The following is a 24328-nucleotide window of genomic DNA, read 5'->3' on the forward strand; positions in this document are numbered from 1 at the left end:
CCCAGCCTTTTCTTTGCACCCAGTGATCTCATTTAGACCCTGCCATAGTCTACTGGCATCCCTTTGGTTAGCCTGGGCTTCCAACTTGGCTCGATATTGCCTCTTGGCACCCTTAATGGCTTTCCAGAGTTCACGCCTGGATCAGCCTTCACTGCGGAAAACACTAACAGCACGGTGGAAGTTTCAGAGTGTCAGGGATCAGAAGTGTATGTAGTTGCCATTACTTGGGAGAAAGTTCTTTGAAAACTGAAATGTCTGAAGGCAGAGAAATCACCGGGACCAGATGGTGTACACTCCAGGGTTCTGCAGAGGTGGCTGAAGAGATTGTGGAGGCATTAGTAATGATCTTTCAATAATCACTAGATTATGGAATTGTTCCAGAATACAGAAAAATTGCAAATATCACTGCTCTCTTCAAGAAGAGAGAGAGGCAGAAAAAAGGAAATTGTAGGCTAGTCAGTTTGACATCAGTGATTGGGAAGATGTTGGAGTTGATTGCTAAGGATGTGATTACATGGTACTTGGAAGCACATGATAAAATAGTCCCCAGTCAGCATAGTTTGCTTAAGGGAAAATCTTGCCTGACATATCTGTTGGAATTCAAGAAATAACAAGAAGGGCAGACAAAGGAGAATTGGTTGATATTGTATACTTGGATTTTCAAAAGGCCTTTGACAAGGTGCCACACATGAGTCTGCTTAACAAGTTAAGAACACATGGTATTACAGAAAAGATACTAGCATAGATAAAGCTGTGCTGATTGGCAGGAGGCAAAGCATTGGAATAAAGGGAATCTTTTCTGGTCAGCTGCCACTGACTAGTGGTGCTCCACAGTGGTCTGTGTTGGGACCACTTCTTTTTACAGTATATGTCAATGACTTGGATGATGGAATTAGAAAAAATACATAGAAACCTACAGCACAATACAGGCCCTTTGGCCCACAAAGCTGTGCTGAACATGTCCTTACCTTAGAAATTACCTAGGGTTACCCGTAACTCTCTATTTTTCTAAGCTCCTTGTACCTTTCCAGGAGTCTCTTAAAAGACCCTATCGTATCCGCCTCCACCACCGTTGCTGGCAGTCCATTCCACGCACTCACCACTATCTACGTAAAAAGCTTACCCCTGATATCTCCTCTGTACCTACTTTCAAGCACCTTAAAACTGTCCCCTCTCATGCTAGCCACTTCAGTCCTGGGAAAAAGCCTCTGACTAGCCACACGATCAATGCCTCTCATTATCTTGTACGCCTCTATGAGGTCATCTCTCATCCTCCATCGCATCAAAGAGAAAAGGCCAAGTTCACTCAACCTATTCTCATAAGGCATGCCCCCCAATCCAGGCAACATCTTTGTAAATTTCTTCTGCACCTTTTGTATGGTTTCCACATCCTTCCTGTAGTGAGGCAACCAGAACTGAGCACAATTGATGGCTTTATTGCAAAGTTCGTGGATGATACGAAGATAGGTGGAGGGATAGATAGTTTTGAGGAAGTAAAGAGCCTATAGAAGGACGTAGACAGACTAGGAAAATGGGCAAAGAAAAGGCAGATGGAATACTGTGTCAGGAAGTGAATGATCAAGCAGTTTGGTAGAAGAAGTAAAGGGTAGACTATTTTGTAGATGGACATAAAATTCAAAAATCTGAAACATAAAGGGACTTGGAAGTCCTTGTACAGGATTCCCTAAAGGTTAATTTGTAGCCCGAGTTTGTGATAAGGAAGGCAAATGTGATGTTAGCATTTATTTCAAGAGGACTAGAGAATTAAAGCAAGGATGTAATATTTAGTCTTTATGAAGTATTGGGGAGGCATCACTGAAGTATTGTGAGCAGTTTTGGGCCCCTTATCTTAGGAAGGATGTGCTGACACTGGAGAGGGTTCAAAGGAGATTTACAAAAATGATTCCAGGATTGAACAGCTTGCCATATGAAGACTGTTTGATGGCTCTGAGCCCGATTTCACTGGAATTCAGAAGAATGAGGAGTGATCAAATTGAAACCTATCAAATGGTGAAAGATCTTGATCAACTGAATGTGGAGAAAATGTTTCCTATGGTGGGAGAGTCTAGGACAGAGGACACAGCCTCAGAATAGAGGGGCATCCTTTTAGAATGGAGACGTGGAGGAGTTTCTTTAGCTGAAAAGTGGTGAAATTGTGGAATTTGTTACCACAGACAGCTATGGAGGCCATTTTTAGGTATATTTAAGGCAGAGGGTGGTAGATTCTAGATACTGGGACAAGGTAGGCGATTGGGGCTGAGAGGGAAAAAGGATCAGCCACGTTGAAATGACGGGGCAGACTTGATGGGCCAAATGGTCTAATTCTTCTCCCATATCTTTTGGTCTTATGGTTAATGGCATGATTCTCAGCAGTGTGGAAGAACAGAGTGATCTTGGGGTTCATGTCAATAGATCCCAAAGTGTTGCCATGCAAGTTGGTAGGATGCTTAAGAAAGCATATGGTGCGTTTATCTTCATTGGTCAGGGATGAGTTTGAGAGCCAAAACGTCATGTTGCAGCTCTGTAAAATTCTGGTTTTAACACACTTGGAGTATTGTGTTCAGTTCTGGTCTCCTCATTATTGGAAGGATGTAGAAGATTTAGTGAGGGTGCAGAGGAAATTTATCAGGATTCTGTCCGTGGTAGAGAACTTGTCTCATGAGTAGAGGTTCGGGCTTCTCTCTTTAGAGGGAAGGAGGTGAAGAGGTGCTTTAATAAAGGTGTACAAGGTGATAGGAGGTGTAGATAGAGTGGAGAACTGGAGACTTTTTATGAGGGCAGAAATGGATACTACGTGTGGGTGCATGTCAGAGGTAGGTTTTTTCACACAGAGAGTGGTGGGTGTATGGAATGCACTGCTAGGGGTCGTAATAAAGGCAGATACATCAGAGATATGTGAAACTTCTAGATAGGGACATGGATTAAAGAAAAATGGAGGGCTATGTGGAAGGTAAGGATGTGATTGATCTTTATGTAGTTTAAAGTATGGCACAGCAACACGGGCCAGAGGACCTGTACTGTGCTGTATTGTTCTATGTTCAATCAGATATATTGAGGGATTCCTCTTTTACAAAAAGAGCTGAGACACTTGAGCTGATTTGATTTACAGTAAATATTTCTTTGAAGATATGTAACTAAGTTTGGCATGCCTTGTTTGGATAGAAGAAGAGTCTGCATTTCCAGAACAGGACTCGCAATATTTGTCTCTGATTTCGGTAAGAGACCATGGAGCAGGAACAATGGTAAAGAGGCTGTGCCCACGCCAGCAAGAATCCATTGTCATTTTATGGAGGCAAGAATTGCATTGACAAATGCTATTTTCTACATTGACCCTAAACTCGCATCAGAATAAATCCTTTTACAACCTGAACATAAAATTAATTTGACAGGAATAACAACTGCTTTACTCTTCAGGTATTATTTCAACACCGACCCTGATCTGGACAATAAAAACTGGTGATTTATTTAGTTAGGTTTCTCGTTTATGAAAGGTTGCTGTTCACAAATCAGATACTGCGTTTCCTGCACAGCAGCATTAACTGCACTTCAAATATGACTTATTAGCTGTAAAAAAGTACAAAGGTATTTTGGTCTACCCTGTGTTTGATAGAAGTAGTTGACATACAAGTCCTTTGATATTAGTGCATATTTTCAACATTTTGTAGTCAGTTGTTCTTTGGAGCTTTCGGTATGTCTTGAGTGTTGAAGAAATTACACTCATTTGCAAACTTCAGTATAAACTATGCAGTGATTACCCTCTGAATATTGTATTACAAAATCCATGACAGGTTATGAGGAAGTTGTCTGGATCTGCAGTTCATAGCTGGAAGATTTGTATGGTTCACTGAGACAGTGTCTCTCAGCCTAGTTTAGAGATATTTGAACATCAGTCCTGTCAAATGCCTGTTATATTCCACAGCCACAGCCACACCTGTCAATTGATAGCTATAACAAGATATTCAGATGTCACACGTAGGTTTATTGCACAGGAGTGGTGGGTACATGGAATGCACTGCCAGGTTGGTGGTAGAGGCTGGTACGTTTGGGACATTTAAGAGACTTTTAGACAGGCTCACGAATGAAGGAAAAATGGTGGACCATGTGACAGTGAAGGTCAGATTGATCTTTATGTAATTTAAGGTAGGAACAACAATATGGGCCGAAGGGCCTGTACTGAGCAGTATTGTTCTATGTTCTATGTTCAGTAGGATAGCCGATTCCTCTTTTTACAAAAAGAGCAGAAACACTTGAGCTAATTTGTATTAAAATAAATATTTCTTTTTAAAATATGTAACACACACAAAATGCTGGGGAAACTCAGCTGGCCAGGCCGCATTTATGGAAAAGAGTACAGTCAATGTTTCAGGCCGAGACCCTACAGCAGGACTGGGGAAAAGATGAAGAGGAATCAGAGTAAACAGGCAGGGGGAGGGGATGGAGAAACACAAGGTGATAGGTGAACACGAGGAAATCTGCAGATGCTGGAATTTCAAGCAACACACGCAAAATGCTGGTGAATGCAGCAGGCCAGGCAGCATCTATAGGAAGAGGTACAGTCAACGCTTCGGGCCGAGACCATTTGTCAGCACTAACTGAAAGAAGAGATAGTAATAGTCCTGACAAAGGGTCTCGGCCCGAAACGTCGACTGTACCTCTTCCTATAGATGCTGCCTGGCCTGCTGTGTTCACCAGCAATCTTTGTGTGTGTTGCTTGAAATTCCGGCATCTGCAGATTTCCTCGTGTTTACGTTCATAATGTTAGTCCCTGCCACCCTATCATGTCTTCAACAATGGAGTGCCCTGAGGCAGAGATCAAAAACGCCAGCTGACAGCTTTGGATTTTGAATTCCAGGGCCAAGTTCAAGGATGTTTCGCAAAATTCAAATGAGCATTTTAGTATTGATAAAAGAAAGTTCCTGGACTTAACGAGCACTTTCCCAATGTACTCTTCTGAAACGTGGACTCTGTTGTAATGTAGAGAATGCAACCGTTAATTTGCACACAGCAAACTCTCTCAAACAATAAAGTGAAAGTGATCAGATAACCTGTTTGTGGTGTTTAGTGGTAGGTAATGGTAGCCAGGACTCCTGGCCATAATTAAAGAACATAGAATAATAGAAAACTACAGCACATTACGGGCCCTTCAGCCCAAAATGTTGTGCCTACCCATGTAACCTACTCTTGGATCTGCCTAGAATTACCCTACCATGTAGCCGTCCATTTTTCGAAGCCCCATGTACCTACATAAGAGAGTCTGCAGCAATATTTATATTCACTCTGGAAGTCTGATGGGGTTTGGGATGAACATCTTATCCAAAAGACAGCCACTCATTTCTTTAAATCAACCCTGCCCTGTAAGGTTCAGGAATCATAGGCTTAAGCTTAATCCCACATTTTATCCAAAATTTAGCAGTTCATTCCTTTAGTTTCACCCTGTTTGTAAGGGTCAAGAATCATAGACTAAAGATTGAATCCACAGTGTTCTAACTCGAGACATGAATGCATCAACTAAATCACAAAACGACCTTCAGCAGGTCTGGGTTCATCTCCAAATCCATGCCATTCATCTATCTGTCCATTTTGTTGCTTGTATCCTACAGGAACTTTGGGGCTTTACCGATAATTAATTTGGATTCTATTATTAATTGGTATATGCTAAAATAATGAAATTCGCTATCAGATTAATAACAGAAAAACAATAAAATATGACAACTAACTTAACCATTCTTTTATCTGCAGCGGAAATGGATAAATGTTTGTCATTAGGTTGGTGGATATCCAGACGGAATATAAGATGTTGGTCCTCCAACCTGAGTGTGGCCTTATCGCGATAGTAGAGGAGACCATGGATTGACATGACAGAATGGAAATGGGAAGCGGAATTAAAATGGGTGGCCACCGGGAGATCCTGCATTTTCTGTCAGTTGGAACGTAAGTGTTAGGCGAAGCTGTCTCTCAATCTATGTCGGGTCTCATCAATATACAGGAGGCCACACTGGGAGCACCGGATACAGTAGATGACCCCAACAGACTTACAGGTGAAGTGTCACTCACCTGGAAGGACTGTTTAGGGCCCTGAATGGTAGTGAGGAAGGAGGTGTACGGGCAGGTGTAGCACTTGTTCCTCTAGCAAGGATAAGTGCCAGGAGGGAGATCAGTAGGGAGGGATGAATGGACAAGGAAGTCGTGTAGGGAGCGACCTCTGTGGAAAGCTGAAAGTTGGGGTGAGGGAAACATGAGCTTGGTGATGGGATCCCGTTGGAGCTGACAGAAATTATGGAGAATTATGTGCTGGATGCAGCGGCTGGTAGGGTGGTAGGTGAGGACAAGAGGAGCCCTATCCCTGGTAGGGTGGTGCAAGGATTGGGTAAGAGCAGACGTTCGTGAAATGCAGGAGATGCAGTTGAGGACAGCATTAACGGTGGAGGAGAGGAACTCCCTTTCTTTGAAGAAGGAGGACATCTTCTTAGTTCTAGAGTGAAAAGCCTCATCCTAAGAGCAGATTTAGTGGAGGTGGAGGAATTGAGAGAAGGGGATGGCAAGTAACAGATATAATTTTACAAGTAACAGAATTTAACAAGTAACAGTATAAGATAACACCAAGATTGGAGGCGTTGTGGATAGCTAGGAAAGCTTTCAATAGAGGGATCTGGACCAACTGGAAAAATGGGCCAGAAAATGGCAGATGGAATTTAAAGCAAACAAGTGTGAGGTGTTGCATTTTGGAAGGACAAATCAAGGTAGGACATACACAGTAAATAGCAGGGCACTAAGGAGTGTGGAGGAACAAAGAGATCTGGGAGTTCAGATACGTAATTCCCTGAAAATGGCGTCACAGGTAGACAGGGTTGTAAAGAAGGCTTTTGACATCCTAGCATTCATAAATCAAAGTATTGAGTATAGGAGTTGGGATGTTATGGGGAGGTTGTATAAGACATTGGTGAGGCCAAATTTGGAGTATTGTGCACAGTTTTGGTCACCTAACTATAGGAAGGATATCAATAAGATTGAAAGAGTGCAGAGAAGATTTACTAGGATGTTGCCGGGTCTTCAGGAGTTGAGTTATAGGGAAAGATTGAACAGGTTAGGACTTTATTCCTTGAAGCGTAGAAGAATGAGGGGAGATTTGACAGAGGTTTACAAAATTATGAGGGGTATAGACAGAGTAAATGTGAATAGACTCTTTCCACTTAGATTAGGAGAGATAAATACAAGAGGACATGGCTTTAGTATGAAAGGGGAAGGGTTTAGGGCGAACTTCTTCACTCAGAGAGTGGTGGGAGTGTGGAACGAGCTGCCATTTGACATGGTAAATGCAGGCTCACTCTTAAGTTTTAAGAATAATTTGGATAGGTACATGGATGGGAGAGGTCTGGAGGGTTATGGACTGGATGCAGGTCAATTGGACTAGTGGAATAAAGTTACGGCACAGACTAGAAGGGCCAAATGGCCTGTTTTCTGTACTGTAGTGTTCTATGGTTCTATGGTTCTAACAGGGTTGGAAGAGGTAGCTGTGAGAGTCAATGGGTTTATAATAGACATCAGTAGATTAACTGTCTCTAGAGACAGAGATAGAGAGATCGAGAGAGGCATCAGAAATGGACTAGGTAAATTTGAGTGCAGAGTGGAAGGTGATGAAGTTGACGAGTTCTGAATGGGTGCAGAAAACAGCACAAATGCAGACATCGATGTAGTGTAGGAAAAGTTGGGGAGTGATACCAGTGTATGTTTGGAACATGGACGGTTTTATATTCTGCCTCTGAATCTGGGAATTACTGTTGAACGCATATCTCCTTCGATCTTAGAAATTTAGTGCATGTGGCTGAAGACAAATCATCACAAAAATGTTCATGTTGACAAGGATACTACTAGGTGGCTTATTGCCAACGAATGTTACAAATCCTTTATTGTCAATTCAGTGACTTCAGCCATGAACTTCGAGAATACTGTATGGGCTATATGCAGGTCTTGGATAGGTTACTCCATCTAAATTATTTCATTAAAAAGTTGGTTTCTTCATAAAGCATGTGACAGTTATAAAATATTACCATGCTTTGGATCTGATAAGTCAGGTTTTCACCCAGTAGTTATTTGCTCCTCCAAATAATTTCATGCTATGCTCTTGTCAAGTAGCTGTGTGCCTGTGAATGACCCTTGTCATGTCTTTCTACATGCACAATTAGCAATCAAAAATGATCATTAGGAAAGGCACTACCTTTAACATCTGATTGATAAAATATTATTGAAAAAATTAAAAATAAAAATAATGCTACATGGAGTTAAGAGGAAACGAATAAATACTCAGACAGAATCTTTGTTTTTCTATCCAAAGACGTAAGATCATAGGAGCAAAATTAGGCCATTCAGCCCATCGATTCTGCTCTGCCATTGCATCATGGCTGCTGCTGGATCTCAGTCAACCCCAAACATCTGCCTTCTCGCCATATCCTTTAATGCCCTGACCGATCAGGAAACTATCAACTTCCACCTTAAGTATACCCATGGACTTGGCCTCCACCGCAGTCCATGGCGGATCATTCCACAGAAAACTAAAATTGGAAATGTAGAAGGACTAAGTTAGGACTATAGTTTAGTTTTGGGGATGCTATTATCAGAAAAATATAGAAACAATTCGGTTGGTGGGTGGAGATGCATCTCTACCAAAGGAGGTGTAAGGTACTCTCTCCTTCCGCTAGCCTGCTGGTCACCCTTGAACACCCTTAACACCTGCTTATCCCTCCTCCCAGCCGCTCAGGGTCACACGAAGCTATGGAAGCAGGTGGTGGATGGCTGTATGAGCAGCTGGTGCATATCACAAGTCCTGGTTATGTGACCACTGATGCCAGGCAGACAATCTGAAGAAGGCAATGACAAACCTCTTCTGTAGAAAAATTTGCCAGCAACAATCATGGTCATGGGCATGATCACCCACGTCATACAACACAGCAAATAACAAACAAGTAATAGAAGCAATAAGCAGATTGAAATGCCCGAATAGATTAGATATGGCAAGGTTATTTTCCATGGTGGGGGAGTCTAGGACAAGAGGGCATGACTTCAGGATTGAAGGATGTCGATGTCGGACAGAGATGCAGAGAAATTACTTTAGTCAGAGGGTGGTAAATCTGTGGTATTTGTTGCTACGAGTGGCTGTGGAGGCCAACTCACTGGGTGTATTTAAGGCAGAGATAGATAGATTCTTGATTAGCCAGGGCATCAAAGGGTATGGGGTAAAAGCAGGGGAGTGGGGATGACTGGAAGAATTGGATCAGCCCATGATTGAATGGCGGAGCAGACTCAATGGGCTGAATGGCCTACTTCTGCTCCTATACCTTATGATCTTATGGTCTTATTTACAAAGGCAGGTCAGTAGTGTGAACTATAGACATAGCCTTAGAGCAGGCCCTCCAACACTCAAAGTCCAGCCAACTGTCAACCACCCATTCACTCTAATCCTACATTTTCATGCACCTCAGATTCTGATCTGACTCTACTACTTACCTGCACACTAGGGGCAAGTTACAGTGGCCAGCTAACCCTCTTACCTGTATATGCTTGGGATATGGGAGTATACTGAGACACTCGGAGAATAGCTCACAGTCACAGGGAGAACATGCAAAACCGAACATGCAAGACCACACATTCAACAGCCAGGACTGGGATTGAACGCAGGTCTCATGTACCATGAGGCAGCGCAGAAATGTGCTAGTCCATTAAGAGAATTGTGAAAATCATTCTCAACCCTCTGCCTCCCCATTTGGACCTCAACCAAATGACAAATAAATGAAATACAAATTAAGTTGAAATCATCCTTCGTCTGGGTCAAAAATATGAATATAGCAACCTGTGCAATTTGTCAGAGCTACCTGTAATATAATGAAATATTACCATCATTTAAACATGCTAGATGGGTTTTTTCCACTTCTGATTCTAAAAAGAAGAGCCAACAACATTCCATTTCCTTTTGCCAGAAAGCAACAGGTTGTGGGAATACAGGGTTTTGAAAGGTTTCCCTAAAACACGCAGAGCTAAAGATAAGGAACTAAAGAAATAAATATGAAAGAGGATTAAAACTGGCATTACCACTTTGACTTGCAGGTGACAAACAAAAGCACACGTGTTACTTTTCAGTAAGCACATTTCAGCTGTCAGATTATCACAAAAAATTATTTTCCTCCCTCAAAACCCAGCTGATGTCGAACTGTAAGGAGCACATCCTGCAATACAAGAGCTGGTATCTAGGCAGCAGCCATGATGTGATGTCTTCTTTCTGCAGCATAAATTCCAGATTTGAACCATAATGAGAAAGCAATAAGCTGTCAGGGGCTATTTATTCACCAACAACAACATATATATCTCTGGTTATATAACTCTCACTTCCTCTGCCTGCATACATGCTGTCTCCCACAAAATGTGATGAAGCAATTGTGACACACCTGTGACACAACTACTGCCTGGACGGCCCTACAGAAGTCACCTTACGCTGGGCACAAATTGGTGTCAAAACTCATATAAGACCATAAGTTATCAAGAGCAGAATATGGCCATTCAACCCTTTGGGCCTTCTCTGCCGTTCCATCATGGGTAATTTATCTTCCCTTCTCAATCCCATTGCTGCATTCTCCCCGTAACATGTAACTAATCAAGAACATGTACTAATTAAGAATTCTTACAATTAGCCCTCACTAATCAAGAACCTATCAACCTCCATCTTAAAATATAGCCAGTGACTTGGTCTCCACAGCTATCTGTGGCAATGAATTCCACAGATTCACCATCCCCTGGCTAAAGAAGTTCCTCCTCATCTCTGTTCTAAAGGGGCACCTTTCTATTCAGAGGAGGAGCTCTGTGGTAAACCACATATATGTTGTAATGGGGTTACCTGTCTGGACACGCCCCTCTGCTGGCTGCCCCTGTGGCTCCTCCCACAGATCCTGAAAAAAGGCGTTTTTGCCCTGCTCCTCCCCCTCAGTCCGGGGGCAGACACTCACCATGGAGGATGTATTGTACAGCGAATAAAAGCCTTTCAGTTTTTATCCAACTTCAGTCTTTTGGAGTTATTGAAGGTGCTTCGAGCTCCTGGTTCAAGACTCTCCCACTAATGGAAATATCATCTTCACGTACACTCTATCTAGGCCTTTCAATATTCGTTAGGTTTCTATGAGACCTTCCCACCCCCTCATCCTTCTAAACTCCAATGAGTATGGGCCCAATGCCATCAGATACTCCTCAAATGGTAACCCTTTCATTCCAGGGATCATTCTCATAAATCTCTTATGGACCCTCTCCAGTACCTGCATATTCATTCTTAGTTGTTGAGCCCAAAACTGCTCTCCGTACTCCAGATGAAGCACAATACTCCATAGTCCTGAAGAAGGGTCTCAGCCCAAAATATCGACTGCTAGTTGCTTTCCATAGATGCTGCCTGACCTGCTGAGTTCCTCCAGCATTTAGTAAGCGTTTTTTCTGGATTTCTATCATCTGCAGAATCTCTTGTGTTTAAAGTATTCCAGATGATGTTTCTTGTACCAACTTTAAAATGAGAAAGAGGAGATGTAGGAAGAAGAGAAAGAAGAAAAGGAAATCATGAAGGAAATTAGACTCCTTACTGCAGACAGTCTGAAAATAACTCCAAATGCCTGTAATAGCAACGCCATTCCTCCTTCTGTAATGGTCCTACACCTCAACCTTGCCACATGTCACAACGTACCAATATCTGTGGCCAAAGTTCAAAAACAATCTACAACAAATACTACAGACAGCCTCAACTAGCTCAGGTACTGGCAGAGTTATCATTCGGGTAATCTAATATGAAACTAATCCATGGATTCATCACGCTTCCCTCTGTAAGACCATGGAGTGCCATTTTGTGCCCTGACGAACCTAGTAGCCTTGTGCTGCATGGATTGCTGAGGGTGAAACACTCGGCAAGCTCCTGTCAGCACAACGCCACAGCCTTGACGACAGCTTTCCAGAAGTAAATGTAGTAAGTATGAGTGGTGCAGCATACTGGTAGAAAAGTAGGTAATAGGTTAAAATGGCATTGTTAGTGAAACAACTGTAGTGGCAAGAAGTTACACAGCCTGATATAGCAACACCATTGCCCTTGAGACGATAATGTAACAAAAAGCAGGGGATACAGCCCATCACGGGTAAAGCCCTCCCCACCATTGAGCATATCTACATGAAATGTTATCGCAGTAAAGCAGCATTCGTTACCAGGGACCCCCACCACCAGGACATGCTCTCTTTTCGCTGCTGCCATCAGGAAGAAAATACAGGAGCCTCAGGACATGCACGACTACGTACAGGAACAGTTATTGCTCCACTCTTTAAGAAAGGAGGAAGGCAGCAGAAAGGAAATTATAGACCAGTTAGCCTGACCTCAGTGGTTGGGAAGATGTTAGAATCAATTGGTAAGGGCGAGGTGATGGAGTACTTGGTGACACAGGACAAGATAGGACAAAGTCAGCGTGGTTTCCCTAAGGGAAAATCCTGCCTGACGAACCTTTTGAAATTCTTTGAGGAAATTATAAGTAGGGGATGCAGTGGATGTTGTATATTTGGACTTTCATAAGGCCTTTAACAAGGTGCCACATATGAGGCTGCTTACCAAGTTAAGAGCCCATAGTATTTCATTGATTCTATTACGGATATTATTCGATTATGGATTTATTCAGTATGCCCGAAGAAAATGAATATACGGTTGCATATGGTGGCATATATGCACTGGAATAATAAATTTACTTTGAACTTTTAAAGTAATTTAATTGCAGAGCTACAAGCTACCCTTGTATTAGTGTAAATTCTGGGATGTTGGGTGATTTCTGCTTCTTTTGCAATAGATGGTAACGGAATGAAAGTTAGAAAGCTTGTTCATTTTTAATTAGAGATACAGTGTGGTAACAGGTTCTTCCAGCCCAACGAGCCCGTGCTGCCCAATTCCACCCATGTGACTAATTGACCTGTACAATTTGGAATGTGGGAGGAAAGCAGGGCTTCCAGAGGTCACAGGGAGAATGTACAACCTCCCCACAGAGAGTGGCAGAATTGAACCTGGGTGGTACTGTGACAGCATTACACTATTGTGCCACCCAGTACAGCTTCTAATGGCTAGAGTGGTAGATATGCAGAAAAATATGAGCTCCAAACTGTGCAGATCCATGAACAAAGTTGTAGGATTCCTCTGGTTTGCAGGCTCTGTCATGGGTGGTAATACACCGAACATTTCATTGTGTAAGCCAAAACCTTCTCCAGTCGGCTTCTCTGTGAAAGTCCTGCTCTGCAGGAGAAACAATGTGGGTGCCTGCCCAATGGGGAGCTGACCCCTGCACTATCTTTTGCCCCCTCTCTGGCCGTAGGGCACTTACTGAATGCCTGGTGCATTCTCTCACCAGATCCTGGTGTCAAGCAACATACCCAATTAGGTATGGTATTAGTGTGTTCAAATTCACTGACTTTGGAACCTAAGCATTGTGCAATCTGTTTAGGTGGCATCATGAAATTCATACTATGGGAAGGCTAGTTGCAGTCATTCAAAGCTACATGCCACTACAGCCTCTACCATGGCCTGAATGCATCATCAGAAAATGATGCAGCCTATTCCCTTCCACACTGTTACATTATTATGTCTTTTCCAGTGGTCCACCATGACTTCATGATGACCACAACCTGCTCCAGCCCACAACACGCATCTCTCAAAGGCTGCCTTCAGATAGTGCTGGTGAACTTTAAATGCAGGCTGGCCCTCCATAGTGTGGGCTCTCTGCTGAGGTCTGCTGCTACAACTGGTATTGTTGCCTACTTCTCTCTCATTAGTTAGCAAACAGCATGCATTTTCCTCAATGGGAAGCAGCAGGAAAGGGTTAATCACTATCTGCATGCCCATTTGCTGGGGCTTTTGGATTTACCCTGCGTGGTGCATGAAGGCTCCTTTCATGATGTTGGTTTCTGCGGTGTACAACAATTGCAAGAAATATTAAGAATCTGCTCAAGCTGAGACTACAAATATAATTACCTTTTCTGCAAACAGCCTTTTCTATAATGGCCTATGTCAGGATTATTAATCACCTCTAAACACTGCTTTGATGGGCAGGAGGGGAAATCAAAATTATGAGCAACATTATGCTGTAAGGAATAAATTACAAAGTATTTTGTTGATGTCATTTATATTTACAAATAAAAATAACCTTCTCTCTCATGTACCATTGTGCTATTGTTGGTGAAGTGTGTAGAATATTAATGTAAGCCTCTGTATAATTTAATCCAATGGTACTGACAGGAAAAGCAAACAGAAAGTCAAGGGCAAAGTCACATGACACCAAGGACAACACAGTACACGTTTGACACATTGATTCTCCTCCCTGTCATATTAGTTCTCCTTGAGAAACTTATCACTAACAGAAAAAGTGCAGAAGTTGGAAATCAGAAACAAAAACAGAAAATGCAGGAAGTGCTCAACAGATCAGGCAACACAAGGAGATTGGCCCATGGCAGCTATTTTCATTCATAACTCTGAGCAATGAGGATATGTACAAGAAATCAGTGCCAACCCAGTAGTGTCTGATATTTAATTCTAGTAATTCCAGCGATCATCAGTCTGAAATAGGAGTTCCATCTAATCCAGAATTTTAAAGCCTTTTGTGGCAACATTATGGGCCCAGAGTTTCCTAGCCTCTATCTTTGGCATGCAAGCACCCATTAATGCCAGGGTTACCCAGTGTAGGTCTCTCTGTGAGAAGTTCCGTGCAGAAGCCATCACGTTTCTCACTGGAAAATTTAAGCGCATATAATCATACCATATGGCATAATCAGGACAAGCTTTGTCCCGAAAATTAAGCTCCAGTTTTAATACTAGAGTACAAAATATTAGCCTGGCACTCTCGTGCAGGGCTGAAGGAATGCTGCACTGCCAGAGATGTAGTATTTCAAATATTCAGCCAAGGGCACTTCTGCATTTTCACATGGAAACAAAGGATCCTGTGGCTCTAATTTAAAGAACAGGGATCTATCTCTGCTATCCAGGCTAATATCTATCCCTCAAACAATCTAACAGAAACAGAAACAGATTATTTGCCCAGCATCAGAGTGACATGTATGGGAAAACCTCATTTCTAGCACCTTTGTGGCTATAAAATAATTTTTGGTCAAACTGAAGGAGATATGAAGAATCCAACTCTTTCCTCTTTTGTTGTATTATTGCTACAATAGTTTGAGTCAACTAAATTTATGCTGATCTGATATCATTTCATTGGGCCAAATGGTTTGTAAAGCTGAAATTTTCCCCATACACTATGGATTTAAAAGGTACATAATATTTCACCAAATCTTACCAGCTCGTTTGGATTAATTTTTTGTCAGCAGTGATTACCAATGCCAATTCTGGGCATATGCTCCAAGTTGTTACAATTTCTTAGGCTTCGATCTTAGGCTTAGGATTGCAGTGCTGTCATTACACATTGGTTCAGTAGATCCATAATTAATTAATATTACATTTATTACAATATAATGCAAAAGCATTCTTTTTTTTTAATCCTATGAACTGCTTTCAAGAATCAGATTGAGCAGAACAGCCAAGTGCAAAGTGTTAGTATTTAATTCAGCTTTTATATTTTCAAAATAATACAGAAATAATTTCTGTTGTCTTTGCAATGACAATTCCGGTCATGCATTAGTTAGCTAAATATAATAGGAAGTACTGAGTAAGGCAGAAGAGAGGGCAGGTTAAAAAAAATGTTAGACTTTCATCAAATAGAGAATAATTTAAAAATCCAAGATACACCCCAAAGCTATTGTAAGTTATATTTAATTCTGTGCAGGTTTGTCCTCAACAATATTCTAAATGGAAAATACATTTTACCTTTGGCTGAAACGAGATCCACTATATGTTATAAAGCACATTGCAAATGGCTACAAATCTAGCTGACAGTCTTAAACTGACAGTTAATCTAGAATCAGTAAAAAAGTGGGAGAAACCCTGGCTTTATGAATAAAATTACTGTCATTATTGTGGATTTTGTAAAACACACCCTTTTGTCCACGCTTGCAGTGAAGAAATCTGGCAGTTTAAATTGGACTTTACACTTCAGCACGTCTATATTTCCAAGCAATGGGCAAGGTTACAAAATGGGTTAATTAGGAGTGAATTGACACGTTTGTAAGAGAGGATTAATCTTGTTGCAAAAGAATATTGAAAGTAGTACAGATATTAGCTGGATTGATTAATTTTCTGTATAAGCAGAGGCTCACTGTTCAGTAAAGAAGATGACCTGAAGGTTATTGCAATGATGGTTTTGGAATATTAATGCTTGATTTGAATAATCACATTCTAAAGATGAATGAAGCAGATACAGCAACAAGATTGGCCTCTCCTTTAAGTGAACATCTAAGGAGTTAAGGGATTAATTAGGCATTATTATATAAGGAAATCTATTGTCTCCTAACTTGAAAAAAAAATATAAAGGATGTGGCACCACTATGAGGCCATACTCTATATCTCATCACACTAGGGTCCAAATTCAATCAGAAAAATATTTTAATTCAAAGATAATGCTACTGTGACACTGTAATTTCCTTTGGGATCAATAAAGTATCTATCTATCTATCTATTAGCTTTATATATCATATGTACATTGAAACATACAGTGAAATGTATCATTTGTGTGAAACCAAATCAATGAGGAATATGCTGGAGGGGGAGACTTCTACATGCTACATGTTTTCAGCACCAAAGTAGCATGCACACGACTTACTAACCCTGACCCAAACGTCTTTGGAAAGTGGAAGGAAACTGAAGCACCTGCAGGAAACCCACGTGGTCATAGGGAATTGATGGACAGCGGCGGGAATTGAACACTGATTGGCGGTTGCTGACAAAGAGTATAGTTGAACGTTTTGGGCTGAGGCCCTTGGTCATGACAGTGAAGGGTCTCAGCCTGAAATTTTGACTGTATTCTTTTCCATAGATGCTGCCTGGCCTGCTGAGTTGCTCAAACCTTTTGTATGTATTGTTTAAATGTCCACAACCTTTCTGTGGGAAAACTCAGATTTGTTCGAAGAAAACTGTGTTGTCAATTGTACAAGTAAGAAAGCATTCTGTAAACTGATGTTTGCAGCTCTAGGCAAGGAAATTATTTCTTCCCACTCTTCTGTCATGAAGCTGTAAGGCAAATAGTAGTTACCATGTCTCAAGAAATAATTCAGGCTCAGGCCTGTCAGATTACTCACAACTCCGTATATAAAAACTTCATCTGTGAAAGACTTAAAAATGAACTAAGCAGCAACATTTCCTCACACTGAAATCTTGCATCATGAAGCAATATTTTATGAGGCAGGAGACAACACAATAGTGGATTCTGGCCAGGAAACTGCTCCTACTGACATCTTCTCATTGCACATTCCTAACAGATTGACTCCCACTATTTGTGCTACTACTTACAATGAAGCTTGTGGGTTTGTCAGGATTTCCTGTCATCCAGCTCTCATTACCCTATAACATTATCAACCGGCCCCCTTTTTCTATAGCTTGATGATGAAGTGAAGGATGCGGCCCAGGAGATTTTAAATGCCATGAAATGTCATTAAATTTATTGATATGATTTGTTTATGAATACCTACAGACAGAAACAGGTGAATTGATTATGGGGAGCAAGGACATGGCAGACCAATTGAATAATTACTTTGGTTCTGTCTTCACTAAGGAGGACATAAATAATCTTCCAGAAATAGTAGGGGACAGAAGGTCCAGTGAGATGGAGGAACTGAGCGAAATACTTGTTAGTAGGGAAGTGGTGTTAGGTAAATTGAAGGGATTGAAGGCAGATAAATCCCCAGGGCCAGATGGTCTGCATCCTAGAGTGCTTAAGGAAGTAGCCCAAGAAATAGTGGATGCATTAGTGATAATTTTTCAAAACTCGTTAGATTCTGGACTAGTTCCTGAGGATTGGAGGGTGGCTAATGTAACCCCACTTTTTAAAAAAGGAGGGAGAGAGAAACCGGGGAATTATAGACCGGTTAGCCTAACGTCGGTGGTGGGGAAACTGCTGGAGTCAGTTATCAAAGATGTGATAACAGCACATTTGGAAAGCGGTGAAATCATCGGACAAAGTCAGCATGGATTTGTGAAGGGAAAATCATGCCTGACGAATCTTATTGAATTTTTTGAGGATGTAACTAGTAGAGTGGATAGGCGAGAACCAGTGGATGTGGTACATTTGGATTTTCAAAAGGCTTTTGACAAGGTCCCACACAGGAGATTAGTGTGCAAACTTAAAGCACATGGTATTGGGGGTAAGGTATTGATGTGGATGGAGAATTGGTTAGCAGACAGGAAGCAAAGAGTGGGAATAAACGGGACCTTTTCAGAATGGCAGGCGGTGACTAGTGGGGTACCGCAAGGCTCAGTGTTGGGACCCCAGTTGTTTACAATATATATTAATGACTTGGATGAGGGAATTAAATGCAGCATCTCCAAGTTTGCGGATGACACAAAGCTGGGTGGCAGTGATAGCTGTGAGGAGGATGCTAAGAGGATGCAGGGTGACTTGGATAGGTTAGGTGAGTGGGCAAATTCATGGCAGATGCAATTTAATGTGGATAAATGTGAAGTTATCCACTTTGGTAGCAAAAATAGGAAAACAGATTATTATCTGAATGGTGGCCGATTAGGAAAAGGGGAGGTGCAACGAGACCTGGGTGTCATTATACACCAGTCATTGAAAGTGGGCATGCAGGTACAGCAGGCGGTGAAAAAGGCGAATGGTATGCTGGCATTTATAGCAAGAGGATTCGAGTACAGGAGCAGGGAGGTACTACTGCAGTTGTACAAGGCCTTGGTGAGACCACACCTGGAGTATTGTGTGCAGTTTTGGTCCCCTAATCTGAGGAAAGACATCCTTGCCATAGAGGGAGTACAAAGAAGGTTCACCAGATTGATTCCTGGGATGGCAGGACTTTCATATGAAGAAAGACTGGATGAACTGGGCTTGTACTCGTTGGAATTTAGAAAATTGAGGGGGGATCTGATTGAAACGTATAAAATCCTAAAGGGATTGGACAGGCTAGATGCAGGAAGATTGTTCCCGATGTTGGGGAAGTCCAGAACAAGGGGTCACAGTTTGAGGATAAAGGGGAAGCCTTTTAGGACCGAGATTAGGAAAAACTTCTTCACTCAGAGAGTGGTGAATCTGTGGAATTCTCTGCCACAGGAAACAGTTGAGGCCAGTACATTGGCTATATTTAAGAGGGAGTTAGATATGGCCCTTGTGGCTACGGGGATCAGGGGGTATGGAGGGAAGGCTGGGGCGGGATTCTGAGTTGGATGATCAGCCATGATCATAATAAATGGCGGTGCAGGCTCGAAGGGCCGAATGGCCTACCCCTGCACCTATTTTCTATGTTTCTATGTTTCTATCTGGGCACATCCAATAGAAGAATAAGAATACAATCTGTACATATTTATTTTTCAGCCCTCATGTCACTGCATTTTCAACCCACCAGTATTTATTCCTCCGGACAGGTTGCTTACTCCTGGAGGGTGAGGAAGAATTGTCGAGGGACCCGGTAGTGACGTAGCCTCTTTAAAGTGACGTCAGTTTGGCAGAGCAAGTGATCGCCAACAGGGTCCCCAAGTATTAAAGTGGTGCTTGTTGAGTAAACCAACAACAGAAAGGCAGAACTTTTTTTACCTCTGCAGGAGGCAACTTGTATAGCAATAGTGGGGAAAGGTAACTGCTCAAAATCAGAACCGTATTTAATAGCACTAGCATATGTTGTGAAACTTGCACATTGCAATACAGAATAATAATAATAATAATAATAATACCCACAATCTGAGCAGACTAGATGTCGACAAGGAAGCGCCGAACGCCTGGCTCAGAGTTGGAGACCTCTCTACAGAAACAGAAGGATTCCTTGTGGCAATACAGGACCAGGTGGTCAACACAAAAAAATGATCAAAAATGATTAAAAGAGCAACAAATTCAAGATAAATGTAGAAAATGTCAAGGGCAACCAGAAACAATTCAACTCATTATAGGATCCTGTAGCATTTTAACACAATCTGATTACTTACACAGAACAGTCAAGTGGCAAACAAAATATTGCTTTAAAATACAAATTCATAAACAAACTATAAATACAAGCCTGATCCAGTTTTAAAGTACTACAACAATATTATATTAGAATATCACAAATTATATTATGACCAATCCGTTATTACAGATAGGACAATACATAATAACCGGCCGGATATAATAATACAGGATAAACAGGCAAGAACAATTTACTTAATAGATACAGCCATTCCAAACAAACATACTTACAGAAATCAATAAGTGAAAAACACTAGAACCATGTAGAACTAAAGAGGTAATTGAAAGACTTTGCAACATGAACAAGGTGTAAATTGTCCTGATGGTAATATCTGCAACTGGTATCATCCAAAGTTACTACACAATAGCATTAACAATTAGGGCTACCCAGTAATATCTATATAAATCTTCAGAAAGCCACAATACTAAACACCACTAGAATAGTCCGAAAGTTCCTAGCAATTGAGAAATGAGCATGTTTGGCTATGCCCGTACCTCAGGTTTTACCAGCTTGAGCTGAGAAAAAAATATGTAAATTAAATTAACCAAATATTGCAAAAAGAGAGCAAAAGAAGTATTGAAGTAGTGTTTGTGGGTTCATTGTCTGTTTAGAAATCTGATGGTGGAGAGGAAGAAGCTGTCCTAAAATGGTGAGTATGTGTTATCAGGTTCCTGTACTTCCTCCTTGATGGTAGCAATGGGAAGAGGGCATGCCCTGGGTTACGGGGTCCTTAATGATGGATGCTGCCTTTTTGAGGCATCGCCTTTTGAAGATGTCCTCGATGCTGGAGAGGCTAGTGCCCATGACAGACCTGTCTGGGTTCACAACTTTCTGCAGCTTTTCCAGTCCTGTGCAGTCACTCATAGATTTTGAGACAGTATTTCCAAAGGTGTTCATTTAGTTAGTAGTCAATTGGCTAGTGTGCTGAAATCCAGTAGAAATGAGCCTTGCTTGTGATGTATGTCACTGGAGGTTGCTCTTCCTTGTCTGCAGATGACCCGACAGTGCAGGAAATGAATAGAAACATGCCGCTGCAGACGGGAGAAATGATCATTATCGTCACAGTCCTGATCATGTGGGCAGGTAGGTAACTCGCTTTTGGTCAAATTATCTATTTATTCCTGTTCACTTTGCTTGATTCAACTTATGCATTGTTAGTGGGGTAAACCCACCGCTTAGCAACCAGAAGGACCCCTGGAAGCAGCCAGTTTTTAATCACTTTACTTCGTGGAAGTTCAGACCTCTCGAGCACAGACTCTGCCTTCCCCTTGGGATAAGTGTGGGTGTGAGACCCGCACACTCCTCACAGAGTCCAGCTGAATGGTGCAAAATTGCTCAGGTTTCCCAGCCCTGCTGACAGAACCAGTGCCAGGACAATTGAATGGGAAGAAGTGGCCATTGACTGTTGGATGAATGGATTAAAGCAATAAAATTAATAACATTTTATCATTGTATTGCTTTAGTAATATTTTTATTTTCAAATCATATTCATAGACTCATAGATTCAAAGTTACACAATACAAACACAGACCCCTCAACCCATTTTGTGTTGCTGACCAAGATGCCTGTCTGTGCTTATCCCATTTGCCTGCATTTGGCTCGTGCCCCTCTGAACCTTTCCTATCCATGTACCCTTTCAAATGCCTGTTAGATATTATAATTGTATTTGAGCCTTTGTAAAGGCATCTACAAATACTCAACCTTAGTGCAGCTTTGATTGCCATCAAAGCTATTCTGCTGTTGTGTGCCCACAAGTGTTTCAGTGCCCTTAAAGCTCTCCATCATCAACAAGCTGCTGGCCTCCCTGAGGAAACCTGTGCACAAGTCCCCGTGCAGTGACTACACAGATTTGCTTCATTAATTTCTCATGAAGTAAGTTAATTGTACAATGGCCTAACTTTGAAACTATTTTGTGATTATGTTTAAATAAAGCGCCAGAGGTGAAATCGTCTCATTACAGGAAAATAGTGTTCACTTTCAGTCATGAGGCATAAACAACTATTTTTGACAGTCACCGTTGCAAGGTTCACTGTTGCTGATGAGTAATTTGAGGACAATATTAGCATTTTATTGAAATAATCCCCGAGATTGAAACCAACAAAAGTGTGTTAAATGTGTGGTGCTGACCAGTTTTATTTCTGAAGGCCTGCTGCTGCAGAGTGCTATTGTACATGGACCTTGCACCATGAGGGCCTTCAAAGTGGGCCTAATAGCCCAGAGCAGGAGGGTGAAGGGCTGAGGGACTGTAAAGACCCCAGGGGTTGGGTCAGTCAGTCGGAAGGAGATGTGGATCATCAGCAGCAGTCAGGATGTTGGGTCACAGTGGATTTGGAGGTGACAGTTGCGGGGGGGGGGGGCGTATAGGATTGACGATAAAGACTGGGCAGCTAAATGAGGGCTACAACAATATGTAAAATTTTCAGTCACCAACTACTGTTCAGCTGGAAGCTATCATGAGAACATCCAGCCACCCACAGTAAAACAGTGGTTCTAAACATGAAGCCATGTACAATTGCAGTCCACGTAGATGGTGTTATGTAGCATTCATCATCACAACCGATATCTCACCTTCCATGTGGGAGAGCCTGTCGTGTTCACAGAGGCCCCTACGCATTAGATTCTCTGTGCCAAAGTCTCTCAGACAAATAGATCTCCAAGCATTCAGGTAAAATTTTATTAATTCTCTAGAATTTGGCTAGCTTTGGTATTTATTGTCCATGCTTAATTATCTTTCAATCTAGTGACTTGCTTGACCATTTAAAAGTCACCCAGAATGCTGTTGCCATTGAGTCACTTACAGGCCTGACCGGTAACATCAGAAGATTTTCTTCCCTGAAAAACATAAGTAAAGCAGAAATATTTTTTGTAGTTTCCCAGATCCTTGGGTCTGTTAGTGATCCCTTGATTGATCCCTTGCGGGTCTGAGAGGGCATCAAGAAAACCTGAGTTAGAACAGGGACTGTTCACATCTATTCCTCTTGCCCCACAACAAGAGAAAGAAGAATCAGATCTTCAATGTTATGGACAAACATCATCTTAAGCATTCTGCCCGGTCTCCCTCTCAATATTAAACTTAAAGAACGGCCACCTGAAGTAGGCAGGGTGACGTGTGCAGAATCAGGGCTGTTGCCAGTGGTAAAAATTTTCAGATGCAAGTCAGCAGACTATGCGCTAGATACATTCTAGTCTTATGGCAAATGGTCTAACCAGTAACTCTTAAAAGATTTTCTGGAGGCTATATAAAAATGACAGTAATACTTCTCGCAGCCCTAAAACAATATTGTACCTGTTACTGTGTGGCCTCAACTCAGACCCTCCCATTCCCTGAGTTCCTGCACTAATTTTGCTTATCTTGCCCATGACATCATCACATCCCCAACACACCCAGCAATTGTTTAATGAGCTGCATGCCGGCATCCATCCAATGCTTGATAACCACAGCACCCTCCAATAACTTGTCCGGGCTGAAATCTGAAGCTTCAGGTGACAGAATATCACATCTATATTTCCTTCAGCTCTTTGAAAATACAATGTTAAATAGGTTGCTCTTTTGGTCTAAGACTGACTGAGACTGTGGGAGGCCACGGGTAGCGCACCAGCTAAGACAAAGCCCTGCGAGGTGTGATCCTAACAGCAGACTGTCCGACGAGCTGCTTGCTGCACTTACCCATTTGAGAGTCTGCTTGCTGTGATCTGAGAGCTCAGGCCAAAGGCTGAAGCACTCTGAAGGCTGGCAATCTGCGAGGATGGTCCACAGCACTCAGTGGAGGCTGAAAACCCTACCAGATTCAGCCTTGTAGGTCACAGAGGGCATCAAGAAAACCTGAGTTACAACAGGCACTGTTCATTCATAAAACATAGAACGTTACAGCACAGTACAGGCCCTTCAGCCCACAATGTTGTGCTGACATTATAACTTCCTTTCCTCTTGCCCCACAAAAGAGAAAGAACAATCTGATCTTCAACATTATCTTGGCAAGTTGACACCAGCATCTCAAATATTCTGCCAGGTCTCCCCCTCAATATTAAACTGAAAGTGCTCTGCTGAATAATAGTTACAGCTCCACCTGTCTTGTCTTGGGGCTTTGTGAAAAGGTTGATTTATGTTTGTTACTATGGAAAAGTTACAACTGAAGCAGAGAAACTCTTATCTCTACATCAGGTACATATTATTTGGTAAATCATTGTCCAAAAGGATTTACAGATGTGCTGTGCATTATTTTAGCAGCATTATCTG

At 41.8% G+C, this 24328-nt stretch overlaps 1 protein-coding gene across 2 annotated transcripts in view; it reads left to right on the forward strand.

Moving 5' to 3' along the window:
• The window catches only part of fndc4a (fibronectin type III domain containing 4a), a 216672-nt gene that overhangs the window by 150841 nt on the left and 41503 nt on the right, over positions 1-24328 (forward strand). The window contains exon 4 of one of the 2 annotated variants that reach the window (XM_072279024.1): positions 21085-21174. The exons of the other annotated variant lie outside the window; for it this stretch is intronic. Coding sequence (XP_072135125.1) covers positions 21085-21174 — 90 coding nt within the window. The remainder of the gene's footprint in view (positions 1-21084; positions 21175-24328) is intronic. 2 annotated transcript variants of the gene reach the window in all.

The sequence above is a fragment of the Mobula birostris genome, chromosome 2 (assembly GCF_030028105.1).
Source record: "Mobula birostris isolate sMobBir1 chromosome 2, sMobBir1.hap1, whole genome shotgun sequence".
In the NCBI taxonomy this organism is placed as follows: domain Eukaryota; kingdom Metazoa; phylum Chordata; class Chondrichthyes; order Myliobatiformes; family Myliobatidae; genus Mobula; species Mobula birostris.